General features: G+C 48.9%; 1 protein-coding gene across 2 annotated transcripts in view; it reads right to left on the reverse strand.

Moving 5' to 3' along the window:
• TIMM17A (translocase of inner mitochondrial membrane 17A) overlaps positions 1–11,003 on the reverse strand; it is a 36,146-nt gene extending 25,143 nt beyond the window's left edge. The window contains exons 1-2 of one of the 2 annotated variants that reach the window (XM_038379584.2): positions 10,853–11,003; positions 548–647 (exon numbers count right to left, since the gene is read on the reverse strand). In XM_038379584.2, coding sequence (XP_038235512.1) covers positions 548–647; positions 10,853–10,878 — 126 coding nt within the window. In that variant the 5' untranslated portion in view covers positions 10,879–11,003. Of the gene's footprint in view, positions 1–547; positions 648–2,846; positions 3,132–10,852 lie in introns of those variants that run through there. The other variant, XM_043500330.1, reaches the window with a different exon arrangement.
• Positions 11,004–19,741: the final 8,738 nt, after the last annotated feature.

Below are 19,741 nucleotides of genomic sequence, written 5' to 3' on the forward strand. Positions count from 1 at the left end.
GTATGTCTGCCAAGGCCCAGTGACACGTTAATCTGGCCCTGGATATGGCAATCCATCTAGAACCTTCCCAGGACCCACTGTTTGGGAAACACTGGCCTAGCAGACTGGCTTTCGTGAATCCCATTCTTAGGTGCTTATCTCCCTCCACTCACTGTATAGAAATCATAAGCACCTAACCCAGGCTTTGTGAATCCCAGTGATTTTCTAGGCACTCTTATAGGAAGATGTCTCTTAAAGAGATTTCCCTGGGTCTGCCACCAGCTGTATGAGTCACAGGAAACATGCAGAAGGCAGTGAGCTGGTGTGGAGGCACAAGGCTTCTACACAGATGGACCTGGAATCCATGTGGATCGTGGGCAACTGACCAGGTTTATTCTCCTGGCCTGCAACCTGTTCTGCGCTGCCTCTCAATACGATGACTGGGAACAAGTCTCCATGAAGAGAACTTCATGGAGATTTCCTCCTCTTAGGTCACTCCCACACGTTTATTGTTGGAAGGAAAGGGAAGCAAAGCTACTGTTTATCTACAAGAAATTATTTTACTCACCATTGGGGAATTTCTGAACCCTTTGATAGCCTGGAAGATGCCACCACCTATGGCTCCCATTGTGAAGGCACCACCACAGTCATCTACTATCCGCCAGGGGCTAAAAAGGGGAAAAAAAAACAAATTAGCATGCTGAAATCCATGCTAAAGAACATGAAAACTACCATAAAGTTAATGTATAATTGAGAAAGCATGTACCCATGCTCTCCCAAAATACTTACAAAGCTCTAAGAGTTTCTGGCAATTCACGTATAAAGTTAATGCCATGTTATTTGAAAACGAGAGTGAAACAAGACTGCCAACTGCAATATCTGTCACATCTGGTTTACTGACCTTCCAGCAAGACCAACACCACATTTACATACAGAAGAACCCCATTTACCCAATCTAACTGGGACCAGGGCCAGATTGGATAATAAAAAATTCAGATAATTAAGAGAATGGGAAAAGAGCCTTCTATCTGTTATTTAAAGATGCGGAGTTACTTTTAAATGAGCGGATCCCTCTTCAAAAAGCATTAAAAAAAACCTTACCCCCCTTCTTATCTACTTAACTGAAAATACCATCCCCTAGTTCTTGTACAGCAAGGGAATCGGGCCACCCACCCTGCCCGGGGCCGACAGTCTGAGCCCCGCCACCTGGTTTGGTTAATACCGAGAGCCAGAAAACAGAGGCACGGATAAATGGGGTTCTACTGTACTTAGTGGCACAGAAATCATACCAAAACAAGCCAATGATTTATCTATAGCTTGACAACCTGCCTCCCTATGGTGGTGAACGTCTTCTAATGCAAAGGAAGATTTAACCTCTTTCTCCAATCATGCAACTAGCCAAATTTCCCCTCCCCTTCGCTCCCTTATAATGGAACTCTCCCACCGTCCCTTGTGAAACTGATTTAAAATCTTCTTTTATGCATCATGCTTCCTTGAAGCACTTTACAACAGACATTTAGAAATTGCCACACTGGATCAGGCTCAAGGTCTGTCTAGTCCAGTGTCCTGTCTCTAGCAGTAGCCACCACCAGAAGCTTCAGAGGAAGGTGCAAGAACCTGCATCAGGACAACGTGAGACAATCTGTCCCCACATTATGTCTCACCCTGATCGCTAACAGTTAGAGAATGGCTTAAGACCTAAAAGATGAGACTTACTAACCCTTCAAAGCTATTAATTATAACAATTCTATATAGTCTCATAATCCATATACACATCCAATCCCTCTTTGAATACTTCTGATTTTTTTTACATTCAATGACTTCCAATGGCAGTGAGATCCAGTTTAAATTTGCCACCTTTCAGTTCCATTGAATGTCACTTTGTTTTTCTGTTATGAACCAGAGAAAACAGAAGCTCCCAAATGTACTTTCTGTAGACCATTATTTTATATATTTCTATCATATCCCTTCAGAAATTAAACAAACAATCTTTTCAATCTCACTTAAGAGCTTTTCAAGGTGCCTAGTCATTCTCGCTGTCCTTCTCTGGACCTCCTCTACACCTCCGCAATGTCCTTTAAGAGACAGAGTGACGGATACCACACAGTATATTCTAAATGAAGGCAAGCCATTGATTTCTATACTGGCATTATATTCTCTGTGTAATTCTCCATTCCATTTTCATTTTAACATTGTGTTTGCTTTTTTTCCCACTGCAGCTGCATATTCAGAAGGCAAGAGCACTGAGCTGTTCATAGTGGTGCCCCCGTCTCTTTCCTGAATTGATAAATTAATTTAGAACCCTGTCACTTTATGACCAGTTCAAGTTTTTTCTTCAATCTGCCATCCTGTTGCCCGTTCAGCAAGCTTGATTAGATCATAGACTCAGAGGGTTAGAAGGGACCGCAAAGGTAATCTAATCTAACCTCCTGCCAAGATGCAGGAATTGCTGTTTAAGCCATCCAAGACAGTTGGCTCTCTAGCCTCCAATGCATCCGATGAAGTGAGCTGTAGCTCACGAAAGCTTATGCTCAAATAAATTTGTTAGTCTCTAAGGTGCCACAAGTACTCCTTTTCTTTTTGCGAATACAGACTAACATGGCTGTACTCTGTAGCCTCCTTTTGAAAACCTCCAGTGAAGAAGCTTCCACAAGCTCCCTAGACATCTGTTCCATTGTCTTACAGTTAGGAAATTTTTCCCGAGATTTAATCTAATCTGCTGTGCTGTAGTTTGACCTCATCGCCTCTTGTCCTGCCTTCTGTGGCAAGAGAGAACAACTTTTCTCCACCTTTTTTATGGCAGCCTTTCAAGTATTTGAAGACCACTATCATATCCTCCTTTAATCTCTTTGCCAGTTGAAACATACCCAGTTCCTTCAGGCTTTGCACATATGACTTGCATTCCATCCCTTTGATAATCTTTGTTGCTCACCTCTGGATCTTTTCATAAGGATATAAGAACAGCTAAACTGGGTCAGACCAAAGGTCCATAAAGCCGAGCATCTCATCCCCCAACAGTGGCCAACGCTAGGCGCCCCAGAGGGAATGAACAGAACAGGCAACCATCAAGTGATCCATTCCCTGCCGCCCATTCTCAGCTTCTGGCAAACTGAGGCAAGGGACACCATCCCTGCCCATTCTGGGTAATAGCCATTCAATCCTCCATGAATATATCTAGTTCTTTTTTTAACCCTGTTATAGTCTTGGCCTTCACAACCTCCTCTGGCAAGGAGTTCCACAGGTTTATGGTGTGTTATGTAAAGAAATACTTTAAAATCTGTTTTAAATCTGCTGCCTAGTAATGTCATCAGGTCACCCCTGGTTCTTGTGTTACGCGAAGGGGTAAATAACACTTCCTTATTTACTTTCTCCAGCCCAGTCATGATTTTATAGCCCTCTATCATATCCCCCCTTAGCCATCTCTTTTCCAAGCAGTACAGTCCCAGTATTTTTAATCTCTCCTCGTACAGAAGCTGTTCCAGACCCCTAATCATTTTTGTTGCCCTTCTCTGAATCTTTTTCAATTCCAATATTCTTTTTTTTGAATGGGGTGACCACATCTTCACGAAGTATTCAAAATGTAGACATACCATGGATTTATATAGAGGCAACATGATATTTTCAGTCTTATTATTTATCCCTTTCTTAATGATTCCCAACATTCTGTTTGCTTTTTTGACTGCCGCTGCACACTGAGTGGATGTTTTCAGAGAACTCTCCACAATGATGCCAAGATCTCTTTCTTGAATTATAACAGCTAATTTAGACCCCATAATTTTGCATGTATAGTTGGGATTATGTTTTCTAATGTGCATTTTTTTGCATTTATCCACATTAAATTTCATCTGCCATTTTGTTGCCCAGCTTGTAAGATCCCTTTGCAGCTCTTCGCAGTCTGCTTTGGACTTACCTATCTTGAGTAATATTGTATCACCTGCAAATTTTGTCACCTCACTGTTTACCCATTTTTCCAAGTCATTTATGAATATGTTGAATAGTACTGGTCCCAGTATAGCTCACTGGGGGACATGACTATTTACCTCTCTCCACTCTGAAAACTGACCATTTATTCCTACCCTTTGTTTCCTTTCTTTTAACCAGTTACCCATCCATGAGTGGACCTGCCCTCTTATCCCATGACAGCTTACTTTGCTTAAGAGCCTTTGGTGAGGGACCTTGTCAAAGGCTTTCTGCATCCGATGAAGTGAGCTGTAGCTCACGAAAGCTTATGCTCTAATAAATTTGTTAGTCTCTAAGGTGCCACAAGTACTCCTTTTCTTTTTGCGAATACAGACTAACATGGCTGCTACTCTAGAACCTGAAAATCTAAGTACACTATATCTACCCTACCAAATTCATGGTTCATTTTGGTAAATTTCACGGTCATGGGATTTTTAAAATAGTGAATTAGAGGATTGGGCCAAAAGAAATCTGATGAGATTCAACTAGAACAAGTGAAAAGTTCTGCACTTAGGAAGGAAGAATCCCACGTATTGCTACAAAATAGGGACTGAGTGGCTAGGCAGCAGTTCCGCAGAAAAGGACCTAGGGGTTATGGTGGACGAGAAGCTGGATATGAGTCAACAGTGTGCCCTTGTTGCCAAGAGGGCTAACAGCATTTTGGTTTGTATAAATAGGAGCACTGCCAGCCAATCAAGGGATATGATCATTCCCCTCTATTCGGCATTGGTGAGGCCTCATCTGGAGTACTGTTTCCAGTTTTGGGCCCCACACTACAAGAAGGATGTGGAAAAATTGGAAAGAGTCCAGCGAATGGTGACAAAAATAATCAGGGGACTGGAACACATGACTTATGAGGAGAGGCTGAGGGAACTGGGATTATTTAGTCTGCAGAAGAGAACAGTGAGGGGTGATTTGATAGCTGCTTTCAATTACCTGAAAGGGGGTTCCAAAGAGGATGGATATAGGCTGTTCTTAGTGATACCAGATGACAGAACAAGGAGTAATGGTCTTAAGTTGCAGTGGGGAGGTTTAGGTTGGATATTGGGAAAAACTTTTTCACGAGGAGGGTAGTGAAGGACTGGAATGGGTTACCTAGGGAGGTGGTGGAATCTCCTTCCTGAGCGGTTTTTAAAGTCAGGCTTGACAAAGCCCTGGCCAGGATGATTTAGTTGGGGATTAGGTCCTGCTTTGAGCAGGGGGCTGTTCTAGATGACCTTCTGAGGTCCTTTCCAAGCCTGATATTCTATGATTTCAGCTCTTTAAATCTGAAATTTCATGGTGTTGTATTTGTAGGAATCCTGACCCAAAAAGGAGTTGTGGGGTGGTCACTAGGTTCTTGTAGGTACTGCTACCCTTACTTCTGCACTGTTGCTGGTGGCAGCGCTGCCTTGAGAGCTGGGCAGTTGGAGAGTGGCAGCTGCTGGCTGAGAGCCCAGCTTTGAAAGCAGAGCTGCTGCTAGAAGCAGCACAGAAGTAAGGATGGCATGGTATGGTATTGCTACCCTTACATCTGCACTACTGGTGGTGGGGCTCCCCTTCCAAGCTGGACTCCCGGCCAACAGCCGCCACTTTCTGACCACCCAGCTCTGAAGACAGGGCAGAAGTAAGGGTGGAAATACTGTGACCCACCTGCAACTCCCTTTTGGGTCAGGACTCTCAATTTGAGAGATGCTGGTTTCCTGTGAAATCTGTATAGTATAGGGTAAATGCACATAAAAGACCAGATTTTACAGTCCATGACGTGTTTTTCATGGCCACGAATTTGGTAGGGCCCTAACTATATCCACTGGATCCCCCTAGTCCACATCCTTGCTGACCCCCTCAAAGAATTCTAGCAGATTGGTGAGGCATGATTTCCCTTTACAGAAACCCTGTTGACACTTCCCCAACAAATTATGTTAATCTATGTGTCTGACAATTCTATTCTTTACTATAGTTTCAATCAATCAGTTTGCCCAGTAATGAAGCTTAGTGGCCTGTAATTGCCAGGATCACCTCTGGAGCCCTTCTTAAAAATCGGCATCACATTAGCTATCCTCCTGTCATTTGGTACAGAATCTGATTTAAATGATAGGTTACAAACCACAGTTAGTAGTTCTGCAATCTCACATTTGTGTTCCTTCAGAACTCTTGGGTGAATACTATCTGGTCCTGGTCACTTATTACTGTTAATCAATTTGTTCCAATACCTCCTCTAATACACCTCAATTTGGGACAGTTCCTCAGATTTGTTACCTAAAAAGAATGGCTCAGATTTAGGAATCTTCCTTACATCCTCAGCCATGAAGACCGACGCAAAGAACTCATTTAGTTTCATTTCAATGGCCTTATCATCCTTAAGTGCTCCTTTAGCATCTTGATTGTCCAGTGAACCCACTAGTTGTTTAGCAGGGTTCCAGCTTCTGATGTACTGTATATACTCGTTCATAAGCTGAATATTTTTGGTAAAAAATGACCCATCAAAGAGCGGGGGTCACCTTATAAACAGCTTATATACACCAAAATTTGATGATTTAAACTCTATGGAATCACTGAATTGAATATTTAATACTTTGTCATTTTGTTTACCTGGCACGTCTGCAGGCCACTTCCCACAGCTCCCATTGGCTGGGAATGGCAAACCGTGGACACAGAGCTGAGGGGCTCCGTGCCTGCTGACGCTCCAGGTAAACAAAACGACCAGGCCTACTAGCGGCTTACCCTAACGGGCCAGGAGCCAAAGTTTGCCAACCCCTGAGATATTGGGTCAGCTTATGAAAGTGTCAAAGTTTTTACTATTTTTACCTAACCATCTTGGGGGGGGGGGAGCGGCTTATAAACAAACGGGCTAATGAACGAGTATATACAGTACTTTTAAAAAAATTGCTATTACTTTTTGAGTCTTTGGCTAGCCGTTCTTAGTTCTTTTTTGGCCTTCCTAATTATATTTTTACACTTCACTTGGCAGACCATGCTCCTTTCTATTTTCCTCACTAGGATTTAACTTCTACTTTTTAAAGGCCTTTTTGCCTCTCACTGCTTCTTTTACGTGGCTAAACAACAAAGTGGCATTTTTTTGGTTCTCTTACTCTGTTTTTTAATATAGGATATGCATTTAAGTTGAGCCTCTATTATGGTGTCTTTAAAAAGTTTCCATGCAGCTTGGAGAGATTTCACTTTTGGCACTGTATCTTTTAATTTCTGAAAAAACAACACTGAGTACTTGTGGCACCTTAGAGACTAACAAATTTATTTGGGCATAAGCTTTCATGGGCTAAAACCCACTTCATCAGATGCATGGAGTGGAAAATATAGTAGAAAGATATATATACAGAGTACATGAAGAGATCGGGGTTGCCTTACCAATTCTAAAGAGACAATTCAGTTAAAGTGGGCTATTATCAGCAGGAGGAAAAATTCACTTTTGTAGTGGTAATCAGGGTGGACCATTTCAAACAGTTGACAAGAACACGTGAACAACAGTAGGGGGGAAAATTAACATGGGGAAATAGTTTTTAGTTTGTGTAATGACCCATCCACTCCCAGTCTTTATTCAGGCCTAATCTGATGGTGTCCAGTTTGCAAATTAATTCCAGTTCTGCAGTTTCTCGTTGGGGTCTGTTTTTGAAGAAAACGAGAAACTGGACAAGCTCCACTTAGGACTAAATCAAGAATTGCCTCTCCTCTTGTAAAAAGAAAAGGAGTACTTGTGGCACCTTAGAGACTAACAAATTTATTTGAACATAAACTTTCGTGAGCTACATTCAGTGGACACGAATGCATCCGATGAAGTGAGCTGTAGCTAACGAAAGCTTATGCTCAAATAAATTCATTAGTCTCTAAGGTGCCACAAGTACTCCTTTTCTTTTTGTGAATACAGACTAACACGGCTGCTTCTCTGAAACTCTCCTCTTGTGGGTTCCAAGACTAGCTGCTCCAAGAAGCAGTCATTTAAAGGTGTCAAGAAACTTTATCTCTGCATCCCGTCCTGAGATAACATGTACCCAGTCAATATGGTGATAGTAGAAATCCCCCATTATTATTAATAGTTTTTTAAATTATGATAGCCTCTCTAATCTCCCTGAGTATTTTGCAGTCACTATCACCATCCTGATCAGGAGGTCAGTAGTATATCCTTACTGCTATATTCTTATTATTCGAGCATGGAATTGGTATCCATAGAGATTCTATGGCACAGTTTGGTTCATTTAAGATTTTTAAATCATTTAATTCCACACTTTCTTTCACATATAGTGCTACTCCATCAGCACAACCTGTTCTGCCCTTCCAATATATTTTGTACCCTGGTATTACTGTGTCCCATTGATTATCCTAATTTCACCAAGTTTCTGCAATGCCTATTATATCTATATCCTCACTTAATATTAAGCACTCTAGTTCACAAATCTTATTATTTAGACTTCTAGCATTTGTATATAAGCACCTTAAAAAATTGTCACTTTTCAGCTGTCTGCCATTACATAATGTAATTGAATGGGACTCTTTCATTTGACTGTTTCTCATCAAATCCTACCTGTGTTTTATCACATTCCATCCTCTCCTCCTTACTAGGACACAGAGAATCTCCATTAATAGCTTCTCCCTTAAGGGATGTGTCTGTCCAAATCATGTGCTCCTCGCTCCTCTGCCCCTGTCGGCTTTCCCCCAGCCCCTAATTTAAAAACTACTCTACAACCTTTTTAATTTGAAGAGCAAGCAATCTGGTTTCATTTTGGTTTAGGTGGAGCCCATCCTTCCCATATAGGTTCCCCCTTTCCTAAAAGGTGCCCCAGTTCCTAATAAATCTAAACGCCTCCTCCCTACACCATCATTTCACCCATGCATTGAGACCCTGCAGTTCTGCCTGTCTAGCTGCCCTGCACATGGAACTGGAAGCACTTCAGAGAATGTTACCATTGAGGTCCTGTACTTCAATCTCCAGGACTTCTCCCCTATGTCATTGGTACGAACACCGGCTCCTCTCCAGCACTACACATAAGCCTATCTAGATGTCTCAAGAGATCCACAACCTTCACAGCAGGCAGGCAAGTCACCATGCAGTTCTCCCAGTCATCACAAACGCAGCTATGTTTCTAATGACTGAATCCCCCTATCACCTGTCTCTTCCTAATAACTGGAGTTCCTTCCCCCAGAGAGGTATCCTCAGTGCAAGAGGATACCATGACATTATCTGGAAGGAGGGCCCCAACTACAGGATCATTTCCCTCTGCTCCAGTTGAATGTTCTCCTTCCCTGAGACTGTCGTCCCCCTCAACAGCACAGAGGCTGTCAGACCAGGGGTGGGACCATTCTACAGTGTCCTGGAAAGTCTTATCTATGTACCTTTCTGTCTCCCTTAGCTCCTCCAGCGCAGCCACTCTGGTCTCCAAAGGGCCAAGAACTCCTTGCACCGAATGCACACATCCAGTTTTTCTACATCCTTTCTACACATTGGTTGAGCAAAATTGGACACAGTACTCCAGCTGAGGCCTAACCAGCACCAAGTAGAGCAGTACTATCACCTGTTAAAGCAATTAAAATTGCATTTGCTTTTTTTGCAATAGCATCCCATTGTTGACTCATGTGAGGTAGTGATTAGCGTTAATGCCAAGCCAGTTTTCCCAGTATTTATGCATTTGGTTTTTCTTCCTTAAGTGTAGCACCTTACATTTGTCTTTGTTGAATTTCATTTGATTGTCTATAGCAGTGGTTCTCAACCAGGGGTACATGTATCCCTGGAGGTACTCAAAAAGAAAAGGAGTACTTGTGGCACCTTAGAGACTAACAAATTTATTAGTCTCTAAAGGTGCCACAAGTACTCCTTTTCTTTTTGCGAATACAGACTAACACGGCTGCTACTCTGAAACCTGTGATTATGGAGGTACTCAGAGGTCTTGCAGGGGGTTCTCAACTCATCTACATCACTGTTTCTCAATGTAGGGGTTGCAGCCCCCAGGGGGGGTCACGGGACAGGCTGCAAGTGCAGGGCTGGCAGTACGCGGCAGCAAGCAGGGCAATTGCTCAGGGTCCCATGCTACAGTGGGCCCCACGTGGTGGGACTCAGGCTTGAAACAAGGCTCACAAGTGAAAAAACAAGCTCAAGCATCGCCCTGAAATGCAAGTACAATATTTATATTCCAATCTATTTATTTTCTAATTATATGGTAAAAATGAGAAAGTCAGCAATATTTCAGTAATAGAGTGTGCTGTGACACACCTGTATTTTTATGTCTGATTTTGTAAGCAAGTATTTTTTAAGTGAGGTGAAACCTGGCAGTATGCAAGACAAATCAGACTTCTTAAAGGAGGACAGTAGCCTGGAAAGGTTGAGAACCACTGATCTATAGCCCAGTTCTCCAATTTATCCCTCTGAATTTTGGCTCTATCCTCCAAAGTATTGGCAACACCACCCCCACCTTTGTGTCATCTGAAAACCTGATCAGCACGCTCTGGATTCCTACCTCTGACTCATTAATACCAATGTCACCACCCCCGGACCCAGAACAGAGCCGGCCTGAACCTCACTTGAGGCCTCCCTCCACTCCCACATCACTCTATTCATGGGGCCGCTCTGCTGGCAACAGCTTAACCGGCGCCGTAGGCACTGAAGGGCGGTGCTCCGGAGCCACCATTCCCCCAGCTTACTCCTCGGAGCGTCACGCGGGTCACGCCCAAGCAGCCCCGGCTGTCTCTGGACCGGACTCCCTGAAACCATGCTGCGAAGTTAGCTAATGCTGAGGCTGCCCCATTGACCTCTGTAAGAACCGCAGAGCCGCAACGTTTCCCGTTGTTCCCCAGCCTCCCCCTCCCGCCTCCCGCGACACCGCAGGGGCTTCTCCGACGCCCTCCCTGCTCCGCCCGGCCGGGGGAGCGGCCCTGCGCCCGCGGTCAGCGGCCCGGGAGAGGCGCGCGCAACAGGCAGGGCGCTCACCAAGGCTCGCGCGCGTACTCCTCCATCTGGGGTCGGGTCGGCCTGGCCGGCACACTCAGCCGCGAGGCCCGAGCCGGCGACCGAAGGAGTCAGGTGACTGACCGAAAAACGTTCCACGTTCGCGCGTGACCCTGAGGCAATGCGATTGGCTCCAGCCCTGGCGAGCTGGCCAATGGGGTTCCTGGAGGGCGGGGCGGGCGCGCTGTCATGCGGATTGGGCGGGAGCCGTCCTTTGACTCCAAACCGCCGGATCCCCGCGGAGGCTGCCAGAGCCTGTAGGGGGCAGCCGCGATGATCGGCCCGGGTGGGGCGTTGCCCTGCTGCCCCTCCCCCCGCACACATACACCGTGTGGGCCCAGGCTGGTGGGTTCCCTGTGGTGCCCCCCCCCCACCGTGTGGGCCCAGGCTGGTGGGTGCCCTGTGGTGCCCCTCCCCCCCCACCGTGTGGGCCCAGGCTGCTGGGTTCCCTGTGGTGCCCCTCCCCCCCCACTGTGTGGGCCCAGGCTGGTGGGTTCCCTGTGGTGCCCCTCCCCCCCCACTGTGTGAGCCCAGGCTGGTGGGTTCCCTGTGGTGCCCCTCCCCCCCCACTGTGTGAGCCCAGGCTGGTGGGTTCCCTGTGGTGCCCCTCCCCCCCACTGTGTGAGCCCAGGCTGGTGGGTTCCCTGTGGTGCCCCCCCACTGTGTGGGCCCAGGCTGGTGGGTTCCCTGTGGTGCCCCTCCCCCCCCACTGTGTGGGCCCAGGCTGGTGGGTTCCCTGTGGTGCCCCTCCCCCCCACACTGTGTGGGCCCAGGCTGGTGGGTTCCCTGTGGTGCCCCTCCCCCCACACTGTGTGGGCCCAGGCTGGTGGGTTCCCTGTGGTGCCCCTCCCCCCCACACTGTGTGGGCCCAGGCTGGTGGGTTCCCTGTGGTGCCCCTCCCCCCCACACTGTGTGGGCCCGGCTGGTGGGTTCCCTGTGGTGCCCCTCCCCCCCACACTGTGTGGGCCCAGGCTGGTGGGTTCCCTGTGGTGCCCCTCCCCCCCCACTGTGTGAGCCCAGGCTGGTGGGTTCCCTGTGGTGCCCCTCCCCCCCTCACTGTGTGGGCCCAGGCTGGTGGGTTCCCTGTGGTGCCCCTCCCCCCCTCACTGTGTGGGCCCAGGCTGGTGGGTTCCCTGTGGTGCCCCTCCCCCCCTCACCGTGTGGGCCCAAGCTGGTGGGTTCCCTGTGGTGCCCCTCCCCCCCTCACCGTGTGGGCCCAGGCTGGTGGGTGCCCTGTGGTGCCCCCCTCACCGTGTGGGCCCAGGCTGGTGGGTTCCCTGTGGTGCCCCTCCCCCCCACACTGTGTGGGCCCAGGCTGGTGGGTTCCCTGTGGTGCCCCCCCACTGTGTGGGCCCAGGCTGGTGGGTTCCCTGTGGTGCCCCTCCCCCCCCACTGTGTGGGCCCAGGCTGGTGGGTTCCCTGTGGTGCCCCTCCCCCCCCACTGTGTGGGCCCAGGCTGGTGGGTTCCCTGTGGTGCCCCCCACACTGTGTGGGCCCAGGCTGGTGGGTTCCCTGTGGTGCCCCTCCCCCCCACACTGTGTGGGCCCAGGCTGGTGGGTTCCCTGTGGTGCCCCTCCCCCCCACACTGTGTGGGCCCAGGCTGGTGGGTTCCCTGTGGTGCCCCTCCCCCCCCCACTGTGTGGGCCCAGGCTGGTGGGTTCCCTGTGGTGCCCCTCCCCCCCACACTGTGTGGGCCCAGGCTGGTGGGTTCCCTGTGGTGCCCCCCCCCCCACACTGTGTGGGCCCAGGCTGGTGGGTTCCCTGTGGTGCCCCTCCCCCCCACACTGTGTGGGCCCAGGCTGGTGGGTTCCCTGTGGTGCCCCTCCCCCCCACACTGTGTGGGCCCAGGCTGGTGGGTTCCCTGTGGTGCCCCTCCCCCCCACACTGTGTGGGCCCAGGCTGGTGGGTTCCCTGTGGTGCCCCTCCCCCCCACACTGTGTGGGCCCAGGCTGGTGGGTTCCCTGTGGTGCCCCTCCCCCCCACACCGTGTGGGCCCAGGCTGGTGGGTTCCCTGTGGTGCCCCTCCCCCCCACTGTGTGGGCCCAGGCTGGTGGGTTCCCTGTGGTGCCCCCCCCCCACTGTGTGGGCCCAGGCTGGTGGGTTCCCTGTGGTGCCCCCCCCCACTGTGTGGGCCCAGGCTGGTGGGTTCCCTGTGGTGCCCCTCCCCCCCTCACTGTGTGGGCCCAGGCTGGTGGGTTCCCTGTGGTGCCCCTCCCCCCCCCGTGTGGGCCCAGGCTGGTGGGTTCCCTGTGGTGCCCCTCCCCCCCTCACCGTGTGGGCCCAGGCTGGTGGGTTCCCTGTGGTGCCCCCCTCACCGTGTGGGCCCAGGCTGGTGGGTTCCCTGTGGTGCCCCTCCCCCCCACACTGTGTGGGCCCAGGCTGGTGGGTTCCCTGTGGTGCCCCCCCACTGTGTGGGCCCAGGCTGGTGGGTTCCCTGTGGTGCCCCTCCCCCCCCACTGTGTGGGCCCAGGCTGGTGGGTTCCCTGTGGTGCCCCTCCCCCCCCACTGTGTGGGCCCAGGCTGGTGGGTTCCCTGTGGTGCCCCCCCACACTGTGTGGGCCCAGGCTGGTGGGTTCCCTGTGGTGCCCCTCCCCCCCACACTGTGTGGGCCCAGGCTGGTGGGTTCCCTGTGGTGCCCCTCCCCCCCACACTGTGTGGGCCCAGGCTGGTGGGTTCCCTGTGGTGCCCCTCCCCCCCACACTGTGTGGGCCCAGGCTGGTGGGTTCCCTGTGGTGCCCCTCCCCCCCACACTGTGTGGGCCCAGGCTGGTGGGTTCCCTGTGGTGCCCCTCCCCCCCACACTGTGTGGGCCCAGGCTGGTGGGTTCCCTGTGGTGCCCCTCCCCCCCACACTGTGGGCCCAGGCTGGTGGGTTCCCTGTGGTGCCCCTCCCCCCCACACTGTGTGGGCCCAGGCTGGTGGGTTCCCTGTGGTGCCCCTCCCCCCCACACTGTGTGGGCCCAGGCTGGTGGGTTCCCTGTGGTGCCCCTCCCCCCCACACTGTGTGGGCCCAGGCTGGTGGGTTCCCTGTGGTGCCCCTCCCCCCCACTGTGTGGGCCCAGGCTGGTGGGTTCCCTGTGGTGCCCCCCCCCCCACTGTGTGGGCCCAGGCTGGTGGGTTCCCTGTGGTGCCCCCCCCCACTGTGTGGGCCCAGGCTGGTGGGTTCCCTGTGGTGCCCCCCCCACACTGTGTGGGCCCAGGCTGGTGGGTTCCCTGTGGTGCCCCCCCCACACTGTGTGGGCCCAGGCTGGTGGGTTCCCTGTGGTGCCCCCCCACACTGTGTGGGCCCAGGCTGGTGGGTTCTCTGTGGTGCCCCTCCCCCCCTCACTGTGTGAGCCCAGGCTGGTGGGTGCTCTGTGATGCCCCCACACACACACTGTGTGGGCCCAGGGTGGTGGATTACCTCTGGTGCGCCCCCCCCCCCAGCTGAATCACAGAGCAGGAGGTGGCTGTGATTGCTCCCCTAGAGGCAGAAACGTATGCTACTAATGGAGTTTTGTTGAAAACATAGGAGCTGACTGAGTTTAGCAGGGGTTCTATGGATCACAGAGGACCCAAAACTGGGACTGAGGTACCTAAGTACTTTTGTGGCTCCCACCCCTTATCCCGGCAGCTTCCCCTAAAGAAGCAGCCAAAGAGTACTCAGACCTTCCTCCTATTGTAGTTGGGGCAACAGAGAGTGATTCTGGCCCAGCACCATCAGAAGCAGCATTAGTCAGTGTGCTTTGTGTGCCTGGGGAATCAGATAACTCAGTGGTTTTCAACCTTTTTTCATTTGTGCACCCCTAAAACATTTCACATGGTGGTGCACATCCCTTTGGAAATCTTAGACATAGTTTATGGACCCTCAAGGAGCCATAGACTAAAGGGTGAAAACTGCTGTTCTGTGGTAATGACAATCTTTGGCGGACCCCTTAGATATAGTTTTCAGACTTCCAGAACACAAATTGAAAACCACTGAGGGAATAGATCCCCCCTGAGAACTGAATTTTCAGTGCAAGCAAAGCAATCAACTGCTAAAGGAAATCATTGACTGAGACAATGGGGGAAAAGCCCTCTTTTTCTTCTTTATATTGCTGTTTACAGAGGTGTTAAAAGACGTTCTTGTAAAGATTTATTCTTATAACTGAATGCAGCAAGTTCATATTTGTCTTCATTTAGAAGAGGATAGTAGCTTTATTTCAAATGTATTGTGCTGCAATAATGAAGGCCAGAAGATGGTGCTGTGGTTACATTTAGGCAGGACCCTTGGGCAAAAAAGAGGGGAAGGGTAGAGTGTGTGAGGGGAAAATCATGTTCAGTTCAAAGCTGCAGCCTGGCTGTGTAGCCTCTACTTTTGTTAAAGCGTGGAACATCTTTCCAACATAGAGTTCATTTCTTGTATTAATACATGTGGGTACACATGCCTAATGCCAGTCACTTGGGAGCTATGGGAATGCCATGGGTTCTCAGACAGCTGTTACCCTTTTCTCTAATAAATGATGGACTGACTGGGGCAAATTAAATGCTAAGGGAACAAGCAAATCCATAAACCTCAGCCTTTGGGGAGAGTTCTCAGGATGGCTTCCAACATCTCAGGTGCAACTGGTTTTGGTTGTCACTACCCAAGTGCCATAGCTGCATTGACTATAGCCATGAAAGTGTAAGGGGACTGTTGGCCCTTTACTAAAACTCAGTGGTGTTTTTTTGGCTGCTAGCTCCCAGTACCAAAAGAAAGGGGAAGGGTCAATGGGAAATCAGGACCCTGAGATTGACAGTCCCCAGGAACAATGGAGGGAGGCCAATGCTCCAGTGATTAACAGGGCGGGCAGGCCAATGAGGGAGTCAGGAGCCTAGGATCCCATCTTCCAGGTGCACTGGAGCTGCCTCAAGCAGTGCAGGGCTGAGCTGAGCTGAGAGCAGAGCTGCAACAACAAAAGCAGCCCAGGGAACAGATCTGTGCTGGGAGGAGAACTACAGAAACCAGAGCTAGAGGGGCCAGAAAAAGCAGCCTAGAGAGCTGGAGGCAAAGCAGCAGTGCTGAGGCACTGCCACCTCCTGCTCTGTGATTCAGCTGAGAGTGGGGGGGCACTAGAGGTAATCCACCACCCTGGGCCCACACAGTGTGTGTGGGGGGGCATCACAGAGAACCCACCACCCTGGGCCCACACAGTGTGGGGGGGGCATCACAGAGAACCCACCAGCCTGGGATCAGGCAGTGGAGGGCGGGGCACCACAGAAAACCCACCAACCTGGGCTCAGATGGGGGAGAGGGGCACCACAGAGAACTATCATACCCATCTTGAGTCTTCATCTCTGACAACTCGATGCTGTCTCTGAACTTAATTCTCTTGGTGAAATTCATAATATCCATAAATGGGCAAATCCTTACACTTCTAAACTTTCCCTGTACCTGCATGCCTAGTTTCCTCTAGATTAGTCCTTTCCTGATGTTCACAGTGCCTCACATTCTAGTATGAACTGTGAATTTCATTAATGTGCTATTTTATTTCTTCTAAATCATTAGTTAAAATGTTAAATAACACCAAACATAATACTAATCATTATGGTACCCACAAGATACTACCCTTCAACTTGGCCTTTGCTTTCTTCCTGGCCTACTGATCTGTAGGAAAAAGTGGGACAAATTGTGACTTTCTCAGCCTCTGATGAATTTTAGGAATGCAGAGGGGTACCACACCAATACCAGTTTCTAGAGCCATTCTGCATGTGGTGAAGAGCATCCAAGTGAATGTCTCCAGGGGCCCGAAGGCTTGCACACACAGTAACAACTGCTAAACTAAAAGGATGCAGCATGCCTTCCCCAAGTGCTAGTATCAGACTGCCAGATGATGTGGAAGAGGTTGAGGCCAGAGTCCCACTTCTGATATCCCAGGGCATGCATCCTTTGGGATATTTTACATTGCTAGTGGCACTCTGGCTGTCCTGCATATTGTGCTCCGGGGTACAAGGGGTAAAATCCTGGCTCTATTAAAGTCAGTGGCAAAACTACCATTGACTTTAAAGGGCCAGGATTTCACATAGAATCATAGAATATCAGGGTTGGAAGGGACCCCAGAAGGTCATCTAGTCCAACCCCCTGCTCAAAGCAGGACCAAGTCCCAGTTAAATCATCCTAGCCAGGGCTTTGTCAAGCCTGACCTTAAAAACCTCTAAGGAAGGAGAACACCATCCCATGGTCAAAGAATCCAAAGCCTTCTCTCCACTGACTTCCTGAGGAAACTACAGTCCATCGGTGATCTTCCTAAAAACACCATCCTAGCCACTATGGATGTAGAAGCCCTCTACACCGACATTCCACACAAAGATGGACTACAAGCCATCAGGAACAGTATCCCTGATAATGTCACAGCAAACCTGGTGGCTGAACTTTGTGACTTTGTCCTCACTCACAACTATTTCACATCTGGGGACAATGTATACCTTCAAGTCAGCGGCACTGTATGGGTACCCGCATGGCCCCACAGTATGCCAGCATTTTTATGGTTGACTTAGAACAACACTTCCTCAACTCTCGTCCCCTAATGCCCCTATTCTGCTTGCGCTACACTGATGACATCTTCATCATCTGGACACATAGAAAAGAAGCCCTTGAGGAATTCCACCATGATTTCAACAATTTCCATCCCACCATCAACTTCAGCCTGGACCAGTCCACACAAGAGATCCACTTCCTGGACACTATAGTACTAATAAGCGATGGTCACATAAACACCATCCTATACCAGAAACCTACCGACCACTATACTTACCTACATGCCTCCAACTTTCATCCAGACCACATCACATGATCCATTGTCTACAGCCAAACTCTAAGATACAACCTCATTTGCTCCAATCCCTCAGACAGAAACAAACATCTACAGGATCTCTATCAAGTGTTCTTAAAACTACAATACTCACCTGCTGAAATGAAGAAACAGATTGACACAGCCAGAAGAATACCCAGAAATCACCTACTACAGGACAGGCCCAACAAAGAGAATAACAGAACACCACTTGCCGTCACCTTCAGCGCCCAACTAAAACCTTTCCAGTGCATCATCAAGGATCTACAACCGATCCTGAAAGACGATCCCTCACTCTCACAGACCTTGGGAGACAGGCCAGTCGTCACTTACAGATAGCTCCTCAACCTGAAGCAAATACTCACCAGCAACCACACACCAAAAACACTAATCCAGGAACCTATCCTTGCAACAAACTCCGTTGCCTACTCTGTCCACATATCTATTCAAGGGACACCATCATAGGACCTAATCACATCAGCCACACCATCAGGGGCTTGTTCACCTGCACATCTACCAATGTGATATACGCCATCATGTGCAAGCAATGCCCCTCTGCTGCGTACATTGGCCAAACCGGTCAATTTCTACGCAAAAGAATAAATGGACACAAATCAGACGTCAAAAATTATAACATTCAAAAACCAGTCAGAGAATACTTCAACCTCCCTGGATACTCAATTACAGACCTAAAAGTGTCAATTCTTCAACAAAAAAGCTTCAAAAACAAACTCCAACAAGAAACTGCAGAACTGGAATTAATTTCCAAACTGGACACCATCAAATTAGGCTTCAATAAAGACTGGGAGTGGATGGGTCATTACACAAACTAAAAACTATTTCCCCATGCTAATTTTCCCCCGTACTGTTACTCACACCTTCTTGTCAACTGTTTGAAATGGTCCACCCTGATTACCACTACAAAAGTGATTTTTTTCCTCCTGCTGATAATAGCCCACTTTAACTGAATTGTCTCTTTAGAATTGGTAAGGCAACCCCGATCTCTTCATGTACTCTGTATTTATATCTTTCTACTATATTTTCCACTCCATGCATCTGATGAAGTGGGTTTTAGCCCATGAAAGCTTATGCCCAAATACATTTGTTAGTCTCTAAGGTGCCACAAGTACTCCTTGTTCTTTTTGCTGATACAGACTAACATGGCTGCCACTCTGAAACAAGTCCCATTCTGTGTCAGGTCTCTAAGTCATGTTTAGTGTTCATTGTAGCTATCCTACCTAAGTATTTGAAGTGCTCAACACACTCCGATGCCTCCTCAAATGGTAACAAGTCTGGAAGTTTCATCCCAGGGAAATTGTGTAGACTGGTTTGATCTGGTTCAAGAGGCCTGGCAAATAAAGAACAGCAAACTGTATGAAGAGGCAGCCTTGATCTGGGAGTCAAAAATGAACATGAGACTGGGAGAGAGCCCTTGAGCAAACATGAAATACTTTGGGGACACCAGGTAAACTAGGCTGTGTATAAACTGTTTATTTTTTAAGAGATGTTTTCTCTATAATGGTTTTGTTCTGAATAAATAGTACTTTGCTTTCTGAAGTCTGGCTGGTCACTGGTTAACCCTGTCACTGCCCCTGAGAGAACTGGACTGCAGTGCTGCTGAAGGGCTGAGAGAATCCTGGTTGATTGCAGGTCTAGAGGAAGAATGTTGTGGGTCTCTGCCCTGAGAAAGGAGATAGCTAGAGACCTAAGACCTAAGTGGGGGGTCATCAATGGGGGCACAAAGAGGTCAGAAGTGCAGTTATCTTGAGAACAAATATTCTAATACACCAAGCACTCACTGTGACATACTATAGGGAAGACAGGCCATTTAGAGCTATGCTAATACCTCCATAAAAGGAAAATATGATTAAGAGCCAAGATGATGTGAAGATAAAACTGTCGATTACAAACCTCTGACAGCTCCCTGAACGTATAGTCATCTAGATCTGCTTGCTGCAGATCTGATCATGTACCATTTCCAGAGGAAGATACCCATTTTCCCACTTTGTCCTCCTCAGCTTCTCAGTTCTTTCAAAACAGGATGGGTTTCCCTTGCTTTGACACCTTCTCTTTGACACCTGCTGT

This window comes from Dermochelys coriacea, chromosome 21, assembly GCF_009764565.3.
Source record: "Dermochelys coriacea isolate rDerCor1 chromosome 21, rDerCor1.pri.v4, whole genome shotgun sequence".
Taxonomy (NCBI): domain Eukaryota; kingdom Metazoa; phylum Chordata; order Testudines; family Dermochelyidae; genus Dermochelys; species Dermochelys coriacea.